Source organism: Diabrotica undecimpunctata, chromosome 7, assembly GCF_040954645.1.
Source record: "Diabrotica undecimpunctata isolate CICGRU chromosome 7, icDiaUnde3, whole genome shotgun sequence".
Taxonomy (NCBI): Eukaryota; Metazoa; Arthropoda; class Insecta; order Coleoptera; family Chrysomelidae; genus Diabrotica; species Diabrotica undecimpunctata.
The window spans coordinates 78,992,157-79,011,759 of NC_092809.1; the positions used below are offsets into that span (position 1 = coordinate 78,992,157).

Below are 19,603 nucleotides of genomic sequence, written 5' to 3' on the forward strand. Positions count from 1 at the left end.
TTCTATGTCCGGCATATATTTTCAGTGTTTCTGTTCTGGTTTCTTTAATTATGTCATCCAAGACGATGTTAAATAGTATGGGACCTAGGACTCCCCCCTGACGTAAACTGTCATTTACTATAAAGTTTTCAGATTCCATGTTCTGACTCTGTTTCTTGTATGTCTGTAAACACTCATAATGTCATAATGGCTTCTGTGAGTTTGGTATTCACACCTTTCTTTTAAGCATATGTCTATCATCTTCCTTGAAGTACTAACAAGTGCCTTTTCTAAGTAAATAAAGGCTTGGTATAGCTCAGTGCTTGAGTTCAGTGCGTTTTGTGGTTATTTATTAATAGTAAAAATGTGGCCTTGAATGCTTCTGCCTTTTCTGAATTGACTCTGTAATTGTTCCATATTCCTTTCCATGTTAATCCTTGTATCTTGTAATCATCTGAATAAATTTTCTTTTTTGGATATAAAATAAATTCTTTGGGATCATTTTTCTATTAAAATTGTTATAGTTTTAAATGAAGTATATCCTCGGTATGGCTTAATTTATGGGATTTCTTGTTTCTTAATTGTTAGATTATCTTATATCTTTACTCGGGGTTATTTTTTTAAGTTTGTATTGATATTAACTTTTTTATTCCTATTTAATCCATTGGTTAGCCCTATATATTGCATTATTATATAATTACATATGAGTAGTTATGATATACGATATAGTTTTTTAAATCATCTTTTTTTACATAGCTTTATTATAAAAATTTAATATAAGGACTCTAACTACTTTTTTTATGGTGAATGAACAAAATCTTTGAAATATTTAAAACTTATTACATTCCTTTTAAAAACGAATCTTATTCTGAAACTATTTTTGTAAGGTGTATTATTGTCCAATTTGAAATTAACTGCAAATTTTAAAATAAATTCTGTATTTGGCGTTTCGAGCTCAAGGAAAGTATTCATTTGATTTAAAATAGGGTATTGATATGGAAATACTAAAGAAGAAATAAGATGTTAAAGCACTAAATATTATAAGACTTTTATTTTGTTTGGCTTACCTAATATCTCCTTCGCCATATACATGAAATAGTGTAAAAAGTTTTGTGTCCTTTATGTACTCAGCATTAATGCCGAATTCATCTAAGGATGTATTTAAATTTACATTTATCGTTCTTACTGTGACATTATTTTCTGCTTCATTGTCGATGAACACTCTGGTATTGTATTTTAAAGTGGAAAATCCATAGATAGACACATTCTTTATTTCAAAAGTATCTCTTCTGTAAATAAAAAAAATAATTTAAAAGAGATGGTTATAATAAGTTAGGAAAGATATATTTGTATTATTGCATTAACACACACACACACGCAGTGATCAACCCTGCCCCTAGGAACATGACGTGTATACCAATGTAAGAATGGGATCCACATGTGCGAAGATCAAACCGGTCACACCTCGCTAGTCGAAGTGGTACCTATCTGACCCCCAGGCTTTTCCACCACCCCTCCTCATCGTGTGACTTACGTGAGGAGGCTTATGATCTGAAATTTACTTCTGGGTAATAGGACACCCTCGGTTTTTAGTAAATGTGGTTATGCCACCTAACTGTAGGGGTAGCCACATCTAGGCTTTTCTCCCTATTTACTTTACTGACTCTATTGATTTTACTCTAGCTTTACGTCGGGACTTGAGTCCCTAAAAAAAAAGAAAAAGAGCGTGTGTTCTGACCATAGAGCCGCCAGCCTGAGCTGATGACTCTATGTTCGGAAAGGTGTGTGTGCTCGGCCACTCAGCCGCCGATTTGGCAAAATAAATTTTGTTCTCCTCGCCGGCTGAGTACCCGAGTGGAGTCCGGCCACCAAGCCCATGTATGCCGCACATTACCTCAGTGCTCGGATTTCGCGAGTAGATCCTTCACTCGATCTGCCTTAAGGACCTAGTCCACAGAGCGGTATACAGAAGGCCTGACGGGTCCCTTCTATATTTGGTTATATAAGGTAAATTTACGTTAAAACAATTAAATGAAAGTATTGAAAATTTCAATGTGAATTACGTTATTAAATCAGAAAACACTATTTTTTTTTGTGGACTTCCTTGGTGCTTCGGGACTATAAAATGCCTGGGCAAAAATTCTTTCCTTTTTTTCCTTAATCCTATTTGTGTGCGTGTATTGGGGTGTGCATTCCCAAGTGTATACGGCTCTCACACACCCCGTTGTATATTGTTCTTATGTACCTAAAACCCTAAAAACCTAAAAGAAAGCGTACCCTCTCGCCAGAGCTTTTTTGGTGTGTTTTCTGATTGACTGCATTTCTTTGTTCGTTCTTCTTGCAACCATCTCATTCTTTATTTATTCGTTCGGGTCCTCCCTATATCGAGCTATCTGTTTTTTTGGTCTTCTGTGTACCGTCCTTGTGTTTTCATTGTAGTTAGTCAGCTCTCTTAACATTCTGCTTGGATGGTTTCTTAGTCCGTTGAAAATTTCATATGCTCTCTCGTCTAGCGTGCATAGGATTCTTGTTTGTCCTGAGTCTCTATATACATATCTCAAAGGTACGTACTTTGGTATCTTAAGGGCATCTCTAACTATTTGATTTTGAGTGGTCTGTATCTTTTTCCTGTTTGTTTTACAGGTGTGTCCCCACGCAGCGGATGCATATGTTAGGACTGGCAGGATAATACTATGCGCAACCCTGATTTTGGTTTTAAATCGTAGTTTACTTTTCCTTCCAATAAGTGTTGAGAGCTAACTTTTCAACGCTTTGGCTTTATGTATTTGCTGATTGATGTGCTCAGTGAACGTTAACTTCTTATCTAGATGTACCCCTAGGTATTTAGCCTGGCTGGTCCAGTCTACTGGGGTGTTTTCGATTGTAATTTCGCGATTTGGTACACTTCTTCTATGACTAAACATTACAGCCTGTGTTTTGTCTGGATTTAGGGCTATTTTCCATTTTGTGCACCATCTTTGGAATCCGTTCAGTGCTCTTTTCAGATGATTAGCTGCATGATCCGGGTTTCTCCAGCTAACAGCTATTGCTGTGTCGTCAGCGTAAAGACTCAACAGAGAGCCTGGCTCTTTTGGCGTGTCGGCCGTATATATGGTGTACAGGTACGGCGATAGCACCGCTCCCTGAGGCACATCCGCCTCCAGGGTCCCGACTTCGGACAGGGTTGCCCCTATTCGAACTCTGAAGCTTCTGTTGGCTAGATATGACGCAAGGAGGCATGTCATCGCCTCACTGTAACCAAATTCATTCATTTTATAGATGAGTCCATGGTGCCAGACTCTGTCGAAGGCTTTTCTGACGTCCAAAAATGCTGTGGCTTGTATACATTTTTTCATTGAATCCTTTAGTGATAAACTCCGTTAGTTGTAGTACCTGTAATTCACAAGAGTGTTCGCTTCTGAATCCGAATTGAGCTTCTGGTATGGTTCCTAGTATTTGGGATTCTTCATTGAGTCTTTTTAGTATGACTCTTTCTGCTATCTTGCTTATAGATGATAATAGACTGATAGGTCTGTAATTTTGAGGAAATGTGCCGTTTTTACCAGGTTTTGCAATCATTATTACATGTGCTTCTTTCCACCTATCTGGGAAGTATCGTAGTTTTAGCATATTGTTTATCATGTTGGTGATATACACAATAGCTTTTGTTGGTAGATTTTTCAGCGCCCTATTTGTGATGTTGTCTGGTCCTGGAGCTTTTTTGGCATTTGTCATTTTTATAAGTTCCTTTATTTTATCGAGGGATGTATGTTGTAACATTTTTTTTTAATTAATATATTAAATTAATTTTAATTCCTTTTACCCATGTGGATGATACGTTGATGGTCGTGTTTACGATCAGAAATTTTTATTGGAAAACTACCGAAATATGACTGAAGAATCTACCTAAGTATTTATTTAAAGACGCCGGTCTGGCGAATCCTTAGTTAATCCTTTTCCGGGTCCTTTGTCATAAATTCGGTAATTGTCGTCGAACGCCCGTTGTAATGTTTTTCGGGAAAAACCTAATCTAGGAGATTTGATATTCCATCATGTTTGTAGGTAGAAGTATACCGTTATGTTCAATGTTAATTAGAACCTTATCTTCTTAGAAATAGATACAGGCTGGCCTATCATTTTTGGGGGGAAGATACCCTCACCTTTTCTTGGGTAGCTTGGTAAAATTTTAGAGGAACCAAGTTACTTATCGGTGGGCATTCGTCGAGTTAAGACGCTTAGTTCACATTATCGTATCTGCTACCTTACCGTCTCTGTGCATTTTCTTTATAAGTGTGTATACACTTGTTATTTTGAGTTTCTTCATCCTATACTATATTAGATTAAATATAGTCATACATTCAGTGTTTAATACAAGTACAGTATTAACTTCAGCGAATTAAAGCAGCAGTCTCCAGGAATTACTGTAAGTTGACATAATCTTAATATCTCCACCTATCTGGGCAAGTAACATGGTATGGAATCATATCATCTTCCATTATCTGGACGTATCTCAAATTCATACATGTCATCAAATGTAGTTGAGAGTAGCTACTGAATTTTGCAGTCAATTAAAGATATTGTATTTGTATTGTATTTTTTGTAAATTTAGATTTTATTAATTTTTGTTATCCTTGGTTTTTGTTATAATTTTTTATTCATTTTTTTTTGCTGTAATATCTCGAGATACGCCAAAACTTTATTTGTGCATGCTTGTGTTATACTTATATCTTTGTAAAGATATTTTCTAATTATATTTCTGCCTATTTTTATATGTATACCACCATTTTATAGTTGTTGGTGTATTTTTATTACTTGTGTTGCATTCAGCAGCGTCGTAATTTTGTTGTTGTTTAATATATTGTTATTGTTTTATGTATGTATTTTATTTGTCGACTCCTAACAACGTTCCCTGATATATTTGCTTTTTACCTTTAAAGATAACTATACCTTTGACCAGTACAAAGATCAGGCTTATTAAGTTTCGTAGGTAAGTAAGTGTAATACCTTGTATATTTATTTTTTGTTTATGTAGAGTGTTGGCCAAATTTATTCAATAATTAACTGTGATATCTTTTCTTGGGTTTGATCTCTGAACCTAAATATCTTTCCTTATCTCTTTTCTTTTCTAAGGTTTCTTAATTTTCTCCTTAAACCCCAAAAAATTAAGTGGCGCCCTGTTCCCTATCTTATCTTATCTTTGGTAATTTTACCCATCTTTCTTTTTGTTTGTTTCTGTATCTTTTCTAATATCTCCTATCGTATCTTTACTTATTTCGTCCGTTGGACCCATTCCTGATTCCAAAAGCTAGTTTCGAACCCACGACTCGCTCTCCACCAACCATCTGGCTGCCGTCCGCAGTGTCTCCATTGGTGACCTTTCTAGCACCATCCAAAAAAGGTTTCCGAGGTTACACATATTTTTATGCCGCCCAAAGCGTGGGGCTTATATCCTTTTGTTTTTTTTTCTATGTCCGTTGCCTTTGCTTGTCCTTCACATTTATATAACGCTAAGCTATGAGAACCCCGATCAGCTTCCGTGTTCTATTTCTATTTATTTCTTCTTCTATTTTGCTTTATCTCTATCTTAGTATTCTTTATTTTCTTCTTGCGTTCCGTCTGGTAAACACACTACAAAAGTTCTCCAGATTTATGAATAAATTTTGGAATTAAACCTGATCTTTCTTTGGTATATTTGTACTATTTCTATATTTTTTTTATTACCTGTAGACTTAAATTAAAAATGAATAATTTTGAAGTCAATTTTCTTACTTCAGAGGAAATTAATTATGAGTTAAAAATCAGAGGAACTGTTACGAGTAAAAAAATAAATGAAAAGAGGAAAATCCTCAAGAGATTGTTAGTTAGGGATAACAGCAATTATCTTTAGATAGCTTAGATTATGATAACGAAAAGACTGCCATTAAAAATTTTATTGATAATATTTCAAAGTTAGTTGAAGAGTTTGAAGGTTCTTCAACAGATTCTTGTTTTCGCCAAGTCAAATCACGACTTATTCATTTGTTAGGTAGAATAGATCGTCTCCCTATTCCCGAGCCCGATTCTGAGGAATCTATTTCTTTTCGAAATGAATCTAATACTACCTGTTTGTTATTGGAGCAAGAGATGAATGATAAAGTCATTCCTTTAGCTTCTAGTTCTTCTTCTGTCGAGTATGTCTCTCCTGCTGCTCCGCAGATAATACATGTTTCGACTCCCGATTCAAATATCTCCCAATATTCCATATTTAAATGGAATGTTAAATTTAATGGTGATCCCAAGACTGTGTTTGATTTTATTGAACGAGTTAATGAGTTATCTGAGTCCCGTAATGTCCCGAAAGATATTTTATTTAATTCGGCTATTGAATTTTTCTCTGGCGATGCCGCGGTGTGGTTTCGCAGTATTAAGTCCTTAATAAGTTCTTGGGATGGACTTGTTGAAGTTCTTAAATCCACTTTTTTATCTCCCGATTTCGACGAAGATCTTTGGGATCAAATCAAAGGTCGCAAACAAAAACGTAGCGAGCCTATCGTAATTTTCGCCGCGCAAATGCTATCCCTTTTTAATCGTTTATCTCGTGAAGCATCCGAATCCACAAAGTTAAGAATTATTCGTAAAAATATCTTACCTGAGCATATTCCTCATGTCATTTTAAAAGACATTAATACCGTGAGTGAACTAACTCAAATTGTTAAGAAGTTGGAAGATGCTAACCCTTCATTGTCGGCCAAGTTCTTCCAAAATTCTAAAATCTCTGTTGTCGAGACTGATACTCCTCAGTCGAAGCGTCATTCTCACAACAATGCCTCAAATGCCATATCTTCTCCATCTGCCTCTAATCACGTATCTAATTCATCTAATTCGAATGATAAAAACACTTCGAAAGTAGCTACCTGTTGGAATTGTCAAAAAACAGGTCATATCTATCCCGTCTGTAAAAAGGAACGACAGCACAAGTTCTGTTACAAGTGTGGTAATCCTAATGTGACTGTCCATACCTGTAAAAAATGCCGCATGCCTTCAAAAAACTAGTTCATCGAGTTTGTTCTGTCGGTGCAATCTCGTTACCTTTCCGTCCTAATAAATCCGACGTTAGAATTCAAAATAAATGGAAACAGTGGTTAAAGACCGTCAAATATTTTTATCGTAATAGTGTTACGAAAATTGCCGCCCCGGTGCTAAGTAATAAAATTAGCGATTCTAGGCCGCATATTTCTGTCTCAATTTTCTCGAGAACTTTTACAGTCCTTCTAGATACTGGTTGTTCTATAACTATTGTTGGCGCAAAAGGCATTAAATTCCTTGAATCCAACAACTTATCTGTTGATCCATCTCAACATCAAAATGTTTCATTAGCTGACGGCTCTAATCGCGCTGTTACCGGTGTAGTCGATCTCCCTATCTTAGCTAACGATGTTTGTCATGTCATCAAAGCACTAATCGTACCTACGTTACCTTATACCTTTATCCTCGGTAGCAATTTCGTTAAGACTTTCTCTCTTATAATAGATTTTTCTAAAAATACTTGGCTTACCGGCGATAATGATCCACAAACTTTTACCGATATCGATAATGAGCTCGATGAAATATCTTTATGTACTATCGATCATTTAAACCCCACTCAAAGATATGTCGCGACTAGTACTATCGAATCTTTCTCCCAAGTTAGCAATATAAATGGATTAGGCCACACGGATAAAATCCAAATGAATATTGATACTGGAGACGCGAAACCTTTCAAAAAACGCCCATTTCCCATGTCTCCCTATATGTCCAAAATTCTCAACGAAGAATTAGACGAAATGCTTAGTTTAGGTGTTATTGAACCTTCTAATAGTCCGTGGTGTTCACCGGTGCTATTAGTCAAAAAAAATAACGGCGAGTACCGCTTTTGTTTCGATGGTAGAGCTCTCAATGAGGTAACTAAACGAGACTCTTACCCTTTGCCTAATATTGATAGGATCCTTTCGTTACTGAAAGGTACCAAATTTATAAGTTCCGTTGACTTGAGAAAAGCTTTCTGACAAATACCTTTAGATCCCTCTTCGAGAGAAAAAACTGCTTTCAGTGTCATCGGTAGAGGTTCCTTTCAATTTACTGTCATGCCTTTTGGATTATGTAATTCGGCTCAAACTCAACAGAGATTAATCGATGCAATTTTCGGTCCTAAATATGAACCGAACATATTTTGTTATCTTGACGACATCATCATTTGTTCCGATAATTTCGAAGAACATATTAAATTATTATCTGAGGTTAAAGATAAGTTAAAAGAGGCCAATTTAACTATCAATGTTGATAAGTGTGAATTTTTTAAGTCTGAATTAAAATTTCTGGGTTATATCGTAGGTGATAATCTTTTAAGGACTGATCCGGAAAAAGTCTCTGCCATGATTAATTATCCCCGTCCAAAAACTTTTACGGAAGTTAAAAGATTTGTTGAAATGTGCTCTTGGTACAGGCGATTTATAAATAATTTCTCGACCCTTGTATCTCCTATAAATGACCTATTAAAAGGTAAAAAGAAGAAACAGTCGGTAGACTGGACTGATTTCGCTGAAAACTCCTTTATTTTAATTAAAGAGGCTCTTATCTCTGCCCCTGTTCTAACTCAACCTGATTTTCTAAAACCTTTTGTTATTCAATGTGACGCTAGCGATACTGGGTTAGGAGGTGTCTTAACACAAACCGTCGATGGCTCGGATGTAGTTATTGCTTATGCTAGTCGTACTTTATCTAGGGCTGAACGAAACTACTCTGTCACCGAGAGAGAATGTTTAGCCGTAATTTTCGCTATTGAAAAATTTCGTCCCTATATCGAAGGAGTCAAATTTCAGGTAATTACCGACCATCATTCCCTGTTGTGGTTAAAAAACATTAGTAATCCTTCTGGCAAATTTGCGCGTTGGGCAATGCGTTTACGTCAGCATGATTTTGATCTTATACATCGAAAAGGAACTTCTCATATCGTCCCAGACGCACTAAGTCGCATGTTTACGAATAAGTCTATCTCCGAAAAACCACAAATTTCTTATCTGGAAGTCGACAAGGACCGAATTGATCCTTGGTTCGATGATTTTCGCTCTAAGATTTTATCAGAGCCCAATAAATATCCTCAGTGGAAAGTAGAGGATGATTTTGTTTTTAAATTAATTCCTTCCGAATTACCTGTTTCCACTAATAATAAAGAGTGGAAAATTTTAGTACCAAAACCCCAAAGAAATGATATTATCACTTCTTGTCACGATCCCCCTACCTGTGCCCATATTGGCTATTTCAAAACTTTAAATCGTATTCAAGAGTTATATTATTGGCCCAAAATGCGGAAAGATGTGCTTCGTTTTGTTAGGTCTTGTAAAATCTGTGGAGCTCAAAAGATGTCGACTTTGGCTCCCATGGGTTTAAGGGAACGAGCAAAATCAGCTAGGTTCCCTTGGCAAATAATTGCCGTAGATCTTATTGGTCCGCTTCCTCGCTCAAAAAGAGGATACACTTTTCTTCTTGTTGTTACCGACTGGTTTTCGAAATTTACGTTGATTCATCCTTTGCGGAAAGCTACCACGCAAAATATTATTAATTTTCTTGAAAATGACGTTTTTCTTATGTTTGGAATCCCTCAATTTCTTATATGTGATAACGCCCGAAATCTTAATAATTCTTCGTTAAAAAATTTATGTAGTAAGTATAAGGTCCAAAAAATATGGTTTAATGCTGTCTATTCGCCTCAGTACAACTTTGTTTAACGTAGCAATAAAACCATAGGAACTGCTATCAGGTGTTATATTAAAGATCATTCCGATTGGGATAAAGAAATTCGAAAAATCCGTCAAGCTATAAATACCGCTAGACATGAAGTCACTAAATATACCCCATCTTTTCTTAATTGTGCCAGGTACGTCCCTATTGCCGGTAACTATTATTCTTTATCTGCCGATAATTTGATATCTACCGTTACTTCAGAGCAACATGACAAATATGTTTCTGAAATACGAGGGTTAAGTGAAGTATTTGATGAAATACAACTTAATCTGAATAATGCGTACCAACGCAATGCTAAAGCGTATAACTTACGGCGACGCGATGTTCAATTTCACGTCGGTGATACAGTTTGGCGACGAAATAAGGTTCTATCAAAAGCCGTCGATAAGTTTATGGCTAAGTTAGCACCCAAATATATCTTATGTACTGTAGTCAAAAAGCTGTCTCCCCTTGTATATACACTGAGAAATCCCGATGGTTCAAATGCTGGGAACTGGCATATTAAAGATTTGAAACCATATCTCAATGATTCTGATAATTCGTCAGGTGATGATGAATCCGATCAGGATTAGTTTGGTTTTTTATCATATAACATTATCTACCGTCATATCTATATATTTATATGAATATTTTTCTCTTCTATCTTCTCTCGTTGATCTCATTGATTGCCCACCAGAAGTCACATATCTTTGAGTACGGTTAGGTGAAAGATATCACCATACCGTTATCTATTAGATCGGCTAGTGAGCTAATTACTAGCTGGTCTCTAGTATCGTACCTATAAGTAAAAAATCACTTGAATTATCTTTGAACCAAAAACTCATTACCTTACCGATAAGTGAAAAATCACTTAAATTATCTTTGAGCAAAACTTATTATCTTACCGATAAGTGAAAAGTCACTTAAATTATCTTTGAGTAAAATTTAATTTATCTTTGCTCGCTATCTTATCTTATCTTCTTATCTATCTTATTTAAGTGGAAAATCACTTAAAATTATCTGTGCGAAAGCTCATTACCTGGTCAGTACGCGAAAAATCATTTGCTTACTGCACCGTTAAAGTGTAATAACTTTAATTACGTTATTATACTTTTATTATCTATATAGTAGTTATAGTAACTCCTTCATTATCTAGTATAAGTTTTTTTATTTGTATAAAAAACTGATACTCAATCCTTGATGGATTTATTAACCCCGAATGGCTATAAATTACTTTTGATTTGTCATACAGCCAGTGATAAATCAAGCTACTATGGTGAATCATGAGAATGAAATTCTCGACGCAAAATCTTTCTTTTTCTTCTATATTTCGGAATCTGTTTTGACCTTACTAGTTGTCACGAGAGGAACGGCTAGGATGATGATCTGGGATTCGTCCGCTAGGGACCTGTTGAGCTTTTAAGGAAGACAAACACATTCCTCTTAATTCTTCTTACCCTTTCGTTCTTTTAGTACTAATGTTGTCTACAGACCCCTTTCCCTGATATGACTTAGAAGTTTTCTTTATGTCAACTTCAACCCGATTGTGACTTTACCGATTGTGACCCTAAATTAAATTTAGGCGTGTGATACGCGAAGCTATCAACTGACAACTAGGTACTTAATTTCCCTTTTTTTCTTCTTCTTCTACTCTTATTAATGCTAGGTGAGTTTTATTTAATTCTTTTTGACTTTCACTTTGGCATATGCTTTCCATTGTGATTAGGATTTTATCCAGTGTTGTTATTTAAGCCATTTAGATATCTTGTTTTTAATTAGAGATTTCCTAAAAACATCTCGTTCTCTAATTTATCTTAACGAAGTACTGATGAGTACTGATCCCGATGTTATCTCTTAAATAGGCATTTCTTTTGTATTGAGGTTTACCTTAAATAATTTTATTATCTTGACGTTTGGTTACATCATTTCTTAATGATGTTAACGTCTTTTATATCTTGTACTTCTTTTCGAGGCACGTTCTTCGAATCGTTTAAAGGGTATAACAAAAAAATGTATCCTTAGGTTTTGATCGGAAACCGTTTTCTTTCTTCTTCTTCGCCAGTTTCCTCTCTTGGGAGGGGGCTGTGTAACATTTTTTTTAATTAATATATTAAATTAATTTTAATTCTTTTTACCCATGTGGATGATACGTTGATGGTCGTGTTTACGATCAGAAATTTTTATTGGAAAACTACCGAAATATGACTGAAGAATCTACCTAAGTATTTATTTAAAGAATATTTATTTAAGGAACCAAATTACTTATCGGTGGGCATTCGTCGAGTTAAGACGCTTAGTTCACATTATCGTATCTGCTACCTTACCGTCTCTGTGCATTTTCTTTATAAGTGTGTATACACTTGTTATTTTGAGTTTCTTCATCCTATACTATATTAGATTAAATATAGTCATAAATTCAGTGTTTAATACAAGTACAGTATTAACTTCAGTGAATTAAAGCAGCAGTCGCCAGGAATTACTGTAAGTTGACATAATCTTAATATCTCCACCTATCTGGGCAAGTAACATGGTATGGAATCATATTATCTTCCATTATCTGGATGTATCTCAAATTCATACATGTCATCAAATGTAGTTGAGAGTAGCTACTGAATTTTGCAGTCAATTAAAGAACATTCTATACTTTTTTTGTTACGAACCAAATAATCGACTTAACCAAGTGCGGTTTGGTTAAATTTTTATGTTTTCACTTCAGTAACTTTTTTGTATTTTTTGTAAATTTAGATTTTATTAATTTTTGTTATCCTTGGTTTTTGTTATAATTTTTTATTCATTTTTTTTTGCTGTAATATCTCGAGATACGCCAAAACTTTATTTGTGCATGCTTGTGTTATACTTATATCATTGTAAAGATATTTTCTAATTATATTTCTGCCTAATTTTATATGTATACCACCATTTTATAGTTGTTGGTGAATTTTTATTACTTGTGTTGCATTCAGCAGCGTCGTAATTTTGTTGTTGTTTAATATATTGTTATTGTTTTATGTATGTATTTTATTTGTCGACTCCTAACAACGTTTGACCAGTAGAAAGATCAGGCTTATTAAGTTTCGTAGGTAAGTAAGTGTAATACCTTGTATATTTATTTTTTGTTTATGTAGAGTGTTGGCCAAATTTATTCAATAATTAACTGTGATATCTTTTCTTGGGTTTGATCTCTGAACCTAAATATCTTTCCTTATCTCTTTTCTTTTCTAAGGTTTCTTAATTTTCTCCTTAAACCCCAAAAAATTAAGTGGCCCCTGTTCTTTTTGAAGTTCTATACTTATATCCCTAAATCTTCCTTTTTGTCTTGTGATTGTTTCGGTTTTGGAGCTGGCATCGATAGCATTGTTTATTGCTTGTTCTAGTTTTATTACACCATCTTCTAGTTCCGTAATATTATTAATTGTTGGGATGTTACCGATGTTCTCGCTCACAATTCTTCTGAAGTTTGGCAAACTTATCTTCTTTCTGTTGTGGGGCTGCAAATAGTTCATTTCTATTGTGCCCAGGGTCAGGACGATTAGATTATGTGTCGAATCGCCTTCGTTTAGAGAGTGTATCTCGTATTGTTGACCCACGTAGGATTGCAATGTCGAGATACGTAGGGACTTGTCCGTGGAAACATGTCGGTTTTAAGGAGGGATTTAATTTGCTCTGTCAGTACATTGACTGACTTTAATAGCTCATTGGCTTTTTCCCTTTCCTCCATTTCTCTGGCCTTTTTCTTGACTTCCTCGTTTTCCGGGGAGTCTTCTTTGGGCCTTAGCCTTTTCATTTTTTTGCCGATTTCGGGCTAGGCTTCGTTTTTGGAGACGATGTCCACGACAGGGGGTCTATTTCAGTTGGGGGCGGGGCTTCGTGCGATTCTGTGGCTGGGCTCAGCTCTTCGTCGATGGCTTCCATCGTTGTTACTTCATCATCGGTGTCAATTTCGCTTTTCTTTTCTTCCTCCGACTCGGGTAGATAGGAGTCATCGTCAGAAGATATTAGGATCTCAATATCATCGTTCGCGGGATTAGTGGTAGATTTAATAAATTTATTGTATAGCTCGATCGATCTGGCAACTGAGGGGCTGGATAATTTGGATAAATCATTATCTTCTTTTTCTTATGATGTCACCTGCGTGACAATACTTTCTGGAGGGGGAATATCACTCATATTGCCGTAAGGCGGTGAACAAATGGTTCATAAAATATAGGAAAATTCTACTTAGTAAACTCTGTTTTTTTCCTTAAACCTTTTACTGGGTGCCGTCCCAGAGACCTCGCGGTAGTTCACTCCCTGTATTCACAGGGAGGGATCCTCTTCCTGTTTCTCACACCTCAGGAGTAGGGGGGCCGTTTCTGTCCGACCTTGTCAAATGTCAAGGCCTTACAGTGTCATCCCTGACGACACACTGAGGTGATCCCGAATTTTTCGCTAACACAAAGCTATCAATAGCCTCCGCGAGGAGCCTATAAAGGCAGCTCCCCGACGGTTTAACTAAAAATAACCTCGCATCCGCTTTTCGCTCTTATGTAGGACAAGTGCTTGTGCCACACACGGTGTCTTACTCACCGGGAGCTGAAAAGCTCCGTTGACAGCAGGTCAGTTGCCCCCACCTAAGCACACTTCTCTCTTGACTCACGTCCGCACTGTTCGTCCGCTCGAGTCAAACTTGATTTATTGCCATAACTTCAACTGTCTTTGATTCAATCAGTTCTTACCGTGGCCAATAGGCTTATTGCATATCTTTAATTGACTTTTATACAAGTCTTCGCTACTTTTACAGACACCTATTTGAGACATATACAGAGTCCTCGAGTCCGTGGTGTCGCCTCTCTGCTCGTTCTCTATACATTTATATTTATGGTTTCAGAAAAGTCACTCACTTGTAAGTACTTTTCTGAGCCATCTATTTTTGTATCGGTGTAACGTAACGATGGGATTGGAGAGCACAGGAGTCACAACACAAATCTCACTCTATCATGAATCAATTGTGGTACGGCCGTATGCAGTCAGAATCTGATTTACATGTGTGCATGAGTATTTTTACAGTACCGTAAACTGGGGTGAAATTGATCACACTAAAATTATTCATTATAAATAGTAAATATTTTTTTGATTAGGATTTTGACTAAAAAATGCAAACAACTGGATCAACAATTTCATACCCTAAATGGGGCGAAATTGATTACTCCTTTTTAAGTGAATAAAAATAACATAATATGTAATAACGGCCGATCATGTTCACTCCAAAGAAATCAAAGTTCGAATTGAGAAAGCACGTACAAACTTCAATAAAATGAGAAAGGTACTTTGTGCAAGAGAACTAAAATTGGACTTGAGAGTTAGGCTGGCAAGGTGCTATATTTTCTCGACTCTGCTTTATGGGATAGAAGCATGGACACTTAACGCGTCGACTGCTAAAAAGTTGGAAGCATTTGAAATGTGGGTGTATAGAAGAATCCTGAAGATATCATGGACCGAGCATGTAACAAACAACGAAGTCATGAGAAGAGTCAACAGAAGAATGGAAGTATTGGAAACCATCAAGACACGAAAGCTACAATACCTGGTGCATGTTATGCGTAATGAGAGATACAACCTACTTCAATTGATTATACAAGGGAAAATCCAGGGCAAGAGAAGTGTAGGAAGAAGAAGAATCTCATGGTTGCGTAACTTGAGGGAATGGTACGGATGCACATCAATTGAACTATTCAGAGCAGCAGCATCTAAGATCAGAATAGCCATGATGATTGCCAACCTCCGTCGCGGAGATGGCACGTGAAGAAGAAGAAGAAGATGTTCACCCCACGTTATAAATATTTTTCAAGAAATGTAAGCATTCTAAAAAATGTATTCTTCTTCTTCTTCAAGTTCCGCTCCATCCATGCGATCCATTCATGATATTTTCAAAATACGTCGGTAACACCACATTTCGAATGCTTCTAGGTTTTTAATGTTGGATCTTTTAAGTGTCCAAGCTTCAACCCTATACAAAAGGGTAGAGAAAATATAACATCGAAGCATTCTTATTCGGAGCGATATATTGATATCGCAATTACAAAAAGTTTTCTCATTCTATTAAAAGTTGACCATGCAATTTCAATGCGGTATCTTATTTCTTTTGTCTGATCAGTATCTTCTGTGATCCATGCTCCAAGGTATTTGTACGAAGATATTGGTTCAATTTCTATATTATCTAGTACTAGCTTGCCCTCACTGACCTCGGCAAGCGGTAATTCTGAGATGGCTTCACTGTATAAATTAAATAACAAGGGTGATACAATACACCCTTGGCGAACCGCACGGTGAATCTGGATATCCTCGGTCAGTTCGTTTTCAACTTTCATTTTGCTGTTTAGCTCCAATAGAGGTTACATATGATTCTAATGTCTCTACTGTCTATGTTTTTATTTAACCCATTAGCGCCTACGGTACCATATGGGCTCCTTAGAAGGAGGTTTTTAAAACGTGAAGAATTTTTTGTAGTGGGGACTCCGAAGCAGTTTAAGTGGTTAGACAAGTTTAGTACATGTCGATACATGAATAGAAGAGTTTGTGCGAACCAGTGGTAAAAGTTTTCGTTTGTTTTGGATATTTGAATACATGTAATAGTAATATTTTTGAAAAATATGGACATCAAATTTGTGTAAGTATTATTTAACTCTGAAAATATTATCTAGATAATTGCAATTATACGTATATTATCAGTAACATGTAAAGGAATGTTATTATGTAAACACTGTTTTTGTCTAAATTATTATGGCTATAAAATTTGCCTCTAAACATAGGCGTGCCCATATGGGCTGGTTAGGCGTTAATGCCATTTAAGAATAATGTGCTTTATTTTAGAGGAATTACGCTTCAAGAAGCTCTAGACATAGTGTTCACGCCTCTATCTAATTCAAGTTTATTTTATACATTTTTACAATCCGGCAACATAGCAGCGTAGGAAGATATATTATGCCATATGTGAAGATAAGGCGAGTCCCTTAAGGCACCCCAAAGACGACAGACGGCACTCAAATACGAGACGCGATCGGTGATACAGCATTCAGAGCGAGCGGACATAATACTTAATAAGCGTTTATATATTCATGTATTGTGTAATTCAAAATAAAGTCAGTTTTGTTTTCGCACGGAGTTTGATTATTAACCAGCGGCACAAGCGAAGTGCATATCAAGCAAATACATGGTCTATTCGAGTCGAATCATCAAATCTTTGTGTTGAAACAGTGTAAATTCACCGAATTCCGAACTCATATTTGTGTCATCAAATTAGCGGGCGAAATAGTGCATTCATAGTGGCCCGAGCGAGTTAGAGACTGTCGAACGTTGTTCTTAAGACAGTTACATAATTGGACAACTGTGGGTTTAAAATCTGTGAAGACCTATTATACGAGTTGAGGCCAAGATCCTTGGCGCCAGGAGGCTAGAGCTGTTACAATAAACATACAAATATTTTGGTGAGCATATCCACTTCACATTCCCTTTTATTTATCAGTCTTTGTACCTTTATTCTGCACATGTGATAATTCTGAGAACGTTAGGGTCGAATATCAAGCGATTTATAATCTGTTTCTGTTTACTGTTTATTCATTATAAAATTATGGAGAATTTAAAGCGAAAAAGGGGCGGTTTTAAATGCAAACTCACAATATTTTCGAAATTTATATTAGCGTTAAATGATAAAATAACTAAGGGTGAAACGATTTCAGATTTAGAAATATTACAGGCTATTGAAATGGTAAATAATATAGAACATTTACAGGGCGAATTCGATGAGGTTCAGGGGCAAATAGAAAATACGGTTCAATTTGAATTATTAGAGGATGAATATACGGAGCGCGAAGAATTCTATAACAAATATTATTCACAATTAGCGGTAGCGCGAAAAATCATTCGCGATAATCAACAAGTAGCTTGTATAGAAAGCGATAAAGCAAGTGAGCGCTCTAAGAATTCATATACAGGGCATTGTATTGAGCTTAAACCTATCGAGTTACCAAAATTTGATGGTAATTATAATAATTGGTTAGATTTTGCAGATCTTTTTGAATCTTTAGTTAACAGAAATGAGTACTTAGACAATATAAGGCGTTTTCATTATTTACGAAGTTCATTAGGGCGGTGCGGCGCAGGTCATACGAACATTAGAGTTTACCGCCGAAAACTATGCAGTTGCGTGGAAATTAATTAGGGAAAGGTACGATAATAAGAGATTATTAATTTCCAATCATGTTAATGCCTTATTTAATATAGAGCCAATACATAAAGAGTCATCTAATAGATTGCGGCAATTAGTTGACATTTTTTCGAAGCATTTATACGCGTTAAAGCAGCTAGGGCTACCTACTGATTCGTGGGATATACTCCTTATTCATATTATTTCTTGTAAGTTCGGTACATCGACTTTACGCGCATGGGAGAATAGCAAGACACATAATGAAATTCCTAGTTTTGATGATTTTAAAACGTTTTTAAAATCAAGGGCGGACCTCTTAGAATCTCTTGAGGTAAATCAAGCTGAAAAACAAAATACGCGGAATATTTCTCAGGCGGGCGCATATTCACGGAATACGAAATATTCACATAACGTTCGCGGTCTATATTCATCACAGGGAACTTTAAATAAATCGGATAACACACAGTGTTGCCCTATTTGCAAAAGGGAACACAACATTTATCAATGCGACGAATTTTCAAAACTTTCATCTAGGGACAGGTTTGATAAAGTAAGACAGGTCAATCTTTGCACGAATTGTCTTAAACCTGGACATTTCTATAAGCGGTGTCGACAATCAACATGCAAGAAATGCGCGTCAAAACACCATACATTATTGCATCCAGATAGGTCAAGCGAACAGAACGCAGCTTTAGTTCATCAAGCGGTAGAAAACGCGAGCGATATACGATCTGCAGATAATACACAAGGTAGTTTAAACACTACCAATTTGTCAGTTTCGGCAGTTAGCGCTGCAGATCAAACTATACTGTCCACAGTATTAGTTAATATTTTTGACGGCCAAGGTAAAGCATACATAGTGCGAGCTTTGTTAGATTGCGGTTCACAAAGCTCATTCATAACCGAAAATGTATGCGATAAACTTAGATTAAAAACGACAAGCGCGAACATATCAGTCATGGGCATAAATAATACTGCATCTCCCGTTCGATTCAAATGCGAAATAAATATACAGTCGCGTAGCGATATAACTTTTCATAAAACTTTAAATTGTTTCGTAATACCAGAAATTACGGGGTGCGTGCCGGCATCTGAATTAAACATTAGCGATTTGCACATACCTAAACATTTAAAATTAGCGGATAATCATTTTCATAAACCACAAAAGGTCGAATTGTTGATAGGAAGTGATCTATTTTGGCAAATACTGGGCACAAACAGAATTAGTTTAGGTAAAAATAAACCATTCATGCAAGAAACAATGTTTGGCTGGATCATAGCAGGGCCGTATATCAGCCAAAACAAAGCATCAGAAAAGCGAATAACTAAGTGTAATTTCACAAACACAATCGAAGTTACAGAACAGCTAAGTAAGTTCTGGGAACTTGAAGAGGTTTTCAATGGAAAACCTGCACTCTCGGGCGAAGAAATTGCATGCGAAAAACATTTCGAAGATACGGTGAAACGCGACGCGACAGGCAAATTCATAGTATCATTGCCATTCAAAGAACCGATAAGTTCACTCGGTGATTCATTTCGTCAAGCAAAAAATAGATTTTTAAATCTCGAGCGTAAGTTGAATAAAGATGCCAATCTTAAAACTCTTTATAGCGAATTCATCCAGGAATATAAAGAGTTAGGACATATGAAAGGTTTATGCAGAATTACGGAAGCGGCAACAGATTTTAGGGTAATTACTACATT

The 19,603-nt window shown here is 36.0% G+C and overlaps 1 protein-coding gene across 1 annotated transcript in view; it reads right to left on the reverse strand.

Annotated features, from left to right (window-relative positions):
- Window positions 1-19,603, reverse strand: part of LOC140446484 (uncharacterized) — a 67,624-nt gene that overhangs the window by 27,125 nt on the left and 20,896 nt on the right. Inside the window, exon 3 of the mRNA XM_072539038.1 lies at window positions 1,047-1,268. Within this exon, the coding sequence (XP_072395139.1) occupies window positions 1,047-1,268 (222 nt within the window). The remainder of the gene's footprint in view (window positions 1-1,046; window positions 1,269-19,603) is intronic.